Source organism: Sinocyclocheilus anshuiensis, unplaced genomic scaffold (assembly GCF_001515605.1).
Source record: "Sinocyclocheilus anshuiensis isolate Anshui unplaced genomic scaffold, SAMN03320099.WGS_v1.1 scaffold457, whole genome shotgun sequence".
Taxonomy (NCBI): Eukaryota; Metazoa; Chordata; class Actinopteri; order Cypriniformes; family Cyprinidae; genus Sinocyclocheilus; species Sinocyclocheilus anshuiensis.
The window spans coordinates 2,333,532-2,341,145 of record NW_015537939.1 but is presented as its reverse complement, the minus strand read 5'-3'; the positions used below and the strand labels follow the sequence as shown (position 1 = coordinate 2,341,145).

The window sequence follows — 7,614 nt, the reverse complement described above, 5'->3', positions numbered from 1 at the left end:
TATATATATATATATATATATATATATATTAGGGCTGTCAGTTTAATGCGTTAACTTCATTAGTTATGAAAAATAACGCCATTAAAATATTGACTGTTGGCAAATATGATGCAGGGTAACAACTTTCTTTTGCACACCATAAAAGAAGATATTTTGAAGACTGTTTGTAACTAAGCTGTTTGCAATTACTTTAATTGCATGAACAAAAAACACTAAGATGTTTCTCAAATTATCGTCTTTTATGTTCCATAGTTTATGTTAGGCTGTTGTAGCCTAAACATTGGTCGAGAGTGAAGGGGTGCCGCCCATCTGCACAGCGAGCCAGGAAAAATAAACACAAGACTGTTTCCACACAACTAAGGAAGTTGGAGTTGGGGTGGTGGTTATAGGTTTCAAAGATAGGCTGCCTGCAGTGGTTTGAAGGAGTCTGGGCCGGTCTGGACTGATAAGAAGTTGTACACGTTTCTATAGAGGCTGGTGAAGAAAAAAGATGCAGTGCAAACCTTCCAGTTCATACCCGTCAGGCTGGGTGTGTCTGGTACACTCACTGCTCAGGAATCTGAACTGCACAACCTACCATCAGCCCAGAGAAAGAGAGAAACAGCATCACATGCATGTCAATCCGCCACACCCAGAGCATGGAAAAAGAACAGAGAGAAAGAGAGAGAGAGAGAATCAGTTAATGCACATAAGAAAAAAAGGCAGAGGACGAAAAACAACTGGGTGAGTCATAAGCCCTGCTTTACATGGAAGCTCGGACTTGCTGCAGAATTGGAGCTAGCGCTTATGTAAGAGGAATATGGTGTAGTTACGTAGCCGCTGCACACTTTGACTCACTGCCTTCATATACACTCCTACTGGTAAAACAAAAGGCTTAACTGGCTTGTTTGTTCAGACAGGATTCCATTTTGACTACAAACCCCAAATAGAGCAAAACCAAGCACACTTTTATGGTAGAAGAGCGCCCTCTGGTGTACACATTGGGTGTACAATGTCAAACAAAAAGTTGATCAATGAGAATACTATGAAAATAAGACAACTTTAACTCTCCCAGATGACAAAAATAGGTGGTTGTGTAATGATTTGATAAATAAAATAAAATAAAATAAAAAATAAAATAAAATTAATTTTAAAACATGAAAAGTGTTTTAGCCATATTTTACAATATATATATATATATATATATATTAGGGCTGTCAGTTTAATGCGTTAACTTCATTAGTTATGAAAAATAACGCCATTAAAATATTGACTGTTGGCAAATATGATGCAGGGTAACAACTTTCTTTTGCACACCATAAAAGAAGATATTTTGAAGACTGTTTGTAACTAAGCTGTTTGCAATTACTTTAATTGCATGAACAAAAAACACTAAGATGTTTCTCAAATTATCGTCTTTTATGTTCCATAGTTTATGTTAGGCTGTTGTAGCCTAAACATTTGTGTAATAAATTTTATGTTGAATCAAATAAAATATTTATTTCTAAAGCTACTATTTGTAATGTCCACTTGATACTTTCTCATTTAACACAATAATGGCATTAAATTATCTTTTGTGGGTAACTTCACAGCCAAATTTAATTCGCGATTAATTAGATTGGTCCTGTGGTAATTAGATCAATCATGTAATTAATTAGATAAAAAAATTTAATTGATTGACAGCCCTAATATATACATAAGTAAAAACAGTAAAAACATAAGATGCAGGGGAAGTAGAGCTAGACAGGAAATTGGAGGGAGATGCTGACGACAAAGGACGGTCTTGAAATTGCGTCCCCGGCAGCACAACAGCTGTGTCATAAGTATTTCCATATATAATTACCATCATGCCCAAAAATTTAATTACTATGGTTTTTCTGTGTTACTCTATACTTTTATGGTAATACAGCAGCACATTTTGCACAACTTAAATGCTTGTGCAATCTCACATAAAGCTTTTGTCCAGGTGACAAAGCTCACACATCGGTGAGAGCAAAGTCAGTCACAGTGGGTGCAGCTGGGTGGAGATTTTGAGATTCACACTGCGCTTATCACAAAACACATCAAACTCCAACATACACCCTAAATCTGTATTTGTTGTCATGCGAGTGCTGGAATGCAGTTGCATTCCACAAAGCCACTTCTGAGGCAGGGGACCTTTGAATGAAACCAAATAAGGAAAACAGGAAAGAACCATTGACCAAACGCAACATAGTGCAGTGCTTGAGTTTAGTGTCCTGAACAACCAAAACAACAAGATTAGATTTCTTTACCGTCCATCTGTTTAAAGTCAACGCAAACTGTCAATTCATCCTGTTTTACTTCTATAATATAATGCATCGCCAAAAGAAATAGGAATTATCTAGGTTTTTTAGAGATAATTTCAGCATGGAGAGGTGTGTGAATTGTGCACATAAAGCAGGCTTCTGCAGGACAAGTGAGTGACTAAACAGGAGAGTTGCATAGCAACCCTTATCGGTTAATAATTGAGTCTGTCATCAGAGTCCCACCCAGACACAGAGGTCAAGATGTGGTGGTGATGAAATCTAGGAATGAATCTCAGAAGGCCAGAGAGTCTATGTATGTGCAATTCAAGTTCTGCAGGCTCAGAACTGACAGTCTGAATAGAAAACATTCGAAAACAAACCAGGTTCTGTGAACGCTCTACACAACTTGGAGGTCGCTCTATTAAAACACTGCTCTGTTTGTTTGAGCGGTCCTTGACTTCTAATATAGCTGGAGAAAGCCATCCATTAACATCCCCATTCATCTCAATGGCAATTAAAACATGATTTCCATTATAACTGCGTTGCTGTCATTTAGAGCTTGTAGCACTGATTATAGATTTTATGATAGAGACACCATAAAAAGTGCAGTTTTTGTCTTGTGATGACATATTTGAAACAGTTTGGGTGGGACATCAAATGGCTTGTCCCTTTTTAGCCGATAAAAATAGCCAATAGTATTAATGACTTTGAAAGTGACTGAAGGTACTCCTGACGTCCTGCGCAGCAATGTGTCTATATTTAGTAGTTTGTTCTCCATGTGGTTTGTTGACTGAGTTTCTGTCCAAGAGTCAGGCATCTGAATTCAGTTTGCTGTCTGTCGCTTATTCAAGCATAACACCTCAAAAAACAAGTTCCAAAAACAAGTTCTGTTCCAAAATCTAGTAAGCTGCCTTTTTGTCTACTGCCTGCTACACAAATAGCATCCTGACGTGAAGCACACAGAGACTGAGTTGACAATCAGCATGCTGCATGTACAAAGAAATACTAAATTAGATTCGATAATTATAGAAATATTTGTATTTTATTTCTTTCAGTCATCATAAATGAACTTAGTTAGGTTTTGCTTTCTCCACAAATGGCAGTGCATGTGCCGATGCTTTAGAATTTGTCCAAAATTAGGTAGCTACATCTTTTTAGGGAGCACAATGATGTCTAACACAATTATGATGCCATAAAATGTTGCCTAGGGAGGTAACTCACTAGGATTTGGAACAGAGCTTTGGTGAAAGGTAAAAAATAGAGCTCTTGTTGCTCAAGTGTGCACAGCTCATGATGTATGACATCATGTTTGCACAATGATTAGGCAATTAACACAGTAATGTTTTTGATTCAGTCTTTGATCATGCTCAGAACATGCGGGAATCTCCTATATGGACTCAAGGGCACAGCCTACCAGGCCATATGTTTAACCTCTAAAAGACAGACAGCACAAATACTTGTTTGCATTAAAGATGAAGCTTTTGCATTCAGACAATGTTCTGTATTAGGTCGACAGCTGAGAAATCTAACAGTCCATCTCTGAGACAACCTGCTGTACAAAAATACCCTCTCATGCTTTAAATACCCAATATTAGCTGCTGAATCTGCACACCTACATACTCAAACATACAGAAATAGAAATAGTTGTGTGTGCTATTGGAACTGCAAGCTGATGGAACACATGTTCATATCAATAGTGCATCACTAACTGAGTGCACAAACCACTGTAGATCAATACACTAACTACACTGTTACAATACACTCAAATCACTTGACAACAGAATTAATGCTTATAAATGCCCCAACACAGAGAAGTGTTGCAACTGTATTTCTAAATGAATGTTCTCCATGTGGTTCGTTTAATTATTTTTTGTCCAAGAGTTCAGTTTGATGTCACTTATTCGAGCATAATGCCTCAAAAAAACTAAATCTAGCCTTAATTTGAGATTTTCTATTCATACCAACCATTAAATTGCAGATTTAAATAAATAAATGAATAATACAACTACAAATCAATCATTTTAAATGCTACAAGTGAATTTAGGCATCACAACATAATGTACAAAGATTAACTTTATGATGGCAAAGGTAATATAAATGTAAAAAAAAAAAAAAAGAGCATACACAATCAAATATCTGATTTCAACAAATGCACAACCAGTGTTGACAGATATTGATACATTTAAATGCCTGTAATATCAACCAATCTCCAAATGGTTCTGATTGTGCATCCCTATATAAAACACTAAACTGTTTTCAAATGTATGGGTTACATGCACTATATGATAATTATACCTATATACGGTACTCATATGTTGCTTAACCTGGAAATGGATAACAACAGATACCAAGACTTGCCTTGAAGCTTTTAAAAAGCTCCAAATAGTTTGACATCAGTCACACTTTTTTTTTTTTTTACCATTATCTTTGCTAAATTCTTACATTTTTAATGCTTTGTTTTAGTTGATGATTATATATTTGATATTAGCTTTTTTTTTTTAAACTGTCAAATGATATTATTATCATCATTACTGCAAGCTATGAGACATTCAAAATAATTATCAAAATATGTTCTAACAATATAAATTATTCAAATCAATCAAAATAATTGAGTTTTATTATAGTTCATTAAAATCAGTTAATATGACAAAAATCAGGTTAAAATAAATAAACTTCTGAAAAGTTATAGTATGTGCTTGTGTATGCACTATATACAACTATATAACTTAATGTCTCAATAGGATTTTTTGTTACATTTTTAAAAATCTGCATGTAAATGTACAATACACATTCTCCACAGTGAAAGTGAGCATGTGTCTTCCTTCGGGCCATTAACGTCAGTAGCTGATGCTGAACCAGACTGACATGTTGCACTGTGGGAATGAGCAGCAGTTGGATAGCAGCCCACTGAACAACATTGGCTAACATCAGCCACATATCAGAGAGCTCTGCTCATGCTCAAAATGACACAGCTCCCCATGACATCTGCATAACACCAGTTTTAGGTTGCAGGAAGCAAACTGGTGATATTAGCATCAAGAATGACAGTAGGAAAATTGATCAAAAGCAAAAGTCAAAAACAAAGAAGGCAATATCAAGCAATATGCTCAACTACTTAAACAAACCATATGGTATTTTGAATTACTTTTAAGACAGAATCATTGCAAATTCTGCAAAAAAACATACACTCTTAAATACATACACTCTGAAAATTAAAGGTTCCAAAAGTTTTTTTTTTTCTTTTTGCAGCATTGCCATAGAAGAACCATTTTGGGTTCCCAAAAGAACCTTTCAGTCATCATTTCTTAAAAGAACCATTTTCCAACCAAGTCCAAGAACATTTTAAAATCTAAAGAAGCCTTATCCAATCCAATAGAATCCAATAGAACCATAGGTGCAAATAGATAACCTTTATTTTTAAGAGTGTAGAAACATTAATAGTCAAATGAATCACATTGCTCTTTTAAGAAACACACCCAGAAACGCTATCGACAAACAATACTGTGCATTGCAACACCTGGATTTGTCATAATATTGCCAGTAAAACAGATAACAGAGACTGAAGTCCTTGGTAGCTGCAGCTGTATTTAAGTGCTAAAAGTCCCTGTAGTTCCACTTTTTGTAAAACATTTCCTCACACATTCCAGCACTCCTCCCTCGGACGGTTGCTGGGAACAAAGCCAAGACCTCCTGACCTGCACAAACTCAGGCTCACATTTAAAAGCCCATGATCATATCCTCACACTGCCAAGTCAGTCACTGCACCTCAAACACAATACTAAACAAACCCATGCACACACAATACTCTCTGAGACCTCAATACGATTATGTCCAGTAAGCGACACCTGTTGCTCTACAGCGACGTCCTGCAGGGCCGGTTGGTCCCGCGTGCCGCGGATCCAGCTGAAGATCTGGCCCATGTCTACTGGTGCTGAGTGTGTGACGCCGTCTATGTGGCTCTGCTGTGTCTGCTTTCTGAGCTACAGCATGTTCCAGGCACAGGGAGCAGGGGGAGGGGCCAGGGGAGTGGTTAGGGCAAATGGGCAGGGCAATGTCACTTTACTGGAGGCAGAATCAAAAAGAGGGAGGGAAGGAGGAATGGCTAAATAGGGAAGCACGTTGAATTTATACCTCCTGACAAGACGTCTGACACTTTTAAAGCAGGGATAGTCAGGGCGTATGTGAATGTTCACACGATATGATCCAAAGGTAAACGTTCATGGTTATTTTTATGGTGCATTTCAAAGATGTGCATACAGACACTAAAATTCTTGAACCAACAAAACAAACTAATTGAAACAGAGGTGCGGTAACTTATAATTCATAGTAGCATGTGACAAAAGTGATTGTAGTGAGAAAAGTAAACTTCCTGTGCTTTATTAGTGCATCTGTTGCCAAGTGAGACTGTTAAAGACATTGTCGACTCGACCCAAAGAGAGAATTCCACGTCATCTCATGTCCTTCCAACCCTGTCTGATTTCCATCTGTGCAACACAAAAGAAGATATTTTTTACAATGTTGGTAACCAAACTATTTCGCTTCCCATTAACTTCCATATATTTGTCCATACAATGGAAGCTATTGGGAATCAGAAGTGCTTAGCTACCAACATTCTTCAAAATATCTTCTTTTGTGTTGCACAGATGGAAATCAGACAGGGTTGGAAGGACATGAGGGAAAGTAAATGATGGCGGATTTTTTTTATTTTTGGGTGAACTATCCCTGTAAAGCCAAAGAAATCTCTAAAACACTCCTAATCAGCATGTGTAACCAGCAGAAAGTCACATTTCAGGAGAAGGAAGCATTCTATTTTTACACTGAGCATCTAGCAAGAGTTTCTCATTCATCAGTGAGCACAGAGCTGAAATCAGGGACTCGCACTTACAAAACTTTTGTCTCAAATGCCTAATCATGATGCACTGTATCCACCCCAAATGCTGAGAACAAAGCATGCCAGTTCAGTGAGATTTGTTGGGTGTGAACATTTCAAATTTTCAACTGGCATCTCATCAGATGTGGACATGCAGTTATGCGTGTTAGACAACTAAAGACAGCCAATCTAGAAGTCAACGAGCACTGCAATTTTTTTAGACCATGAGAAATCGGCTTACCTACAAACTCTACCTGGAGTAAATTCATTGCCTGAAAATAATTCAATAATCTTTCAGAAAATTGTGCAATCAAGTGTACGTAGTTTAAATCACATCATACATTGTTGAAGTTAAAATGCCATAAAAATGTAAAATGTGTTATTTTCACTTATTACATGGCTCTGTGGAATACTTGATTCTGATTGGTCAGTCGCGACATGGTATGTTATGTAAGGGATAATGTACATCCAGCCGGTTGTTATCTCAGAATAAACCCC

General features: G+C 37.0%; 1 protein-coding gene across 12 annotated transcripts in view; it reads right to left on the bottom strand.

Moving 5' to 3' along the window:
* Positions 1 to 7,614, bottom strand: part of LOC107661923 (calpastatin-like) — a 34,322-nt gene that overhangs the window by 19,932 nt on the left and 6,776 nt on the right. Inside the window, exon 1 of one of the 12 annotated variants that reach the window (XM_016451753.1) lies at positions 6,062 to 6,229. The exons of 10 other annotated variants lie outside the window; for them this stretch is intronic. In XM_016451753.1, coding sequence (XP_016307239.1) covers positions 6,062 to 6,166 — 105 coding nt within the window. In that variant the 5' untranslated portion in view covers positions 6,167 to 6,229. Of the gene's footprint in view, positions 1 to 6,061; positions 6,230 to 7,614 lie in introns of those variants that run through there. One more of the 12 variants, XM_016451779.1, reaches the window with a different exon arrangement.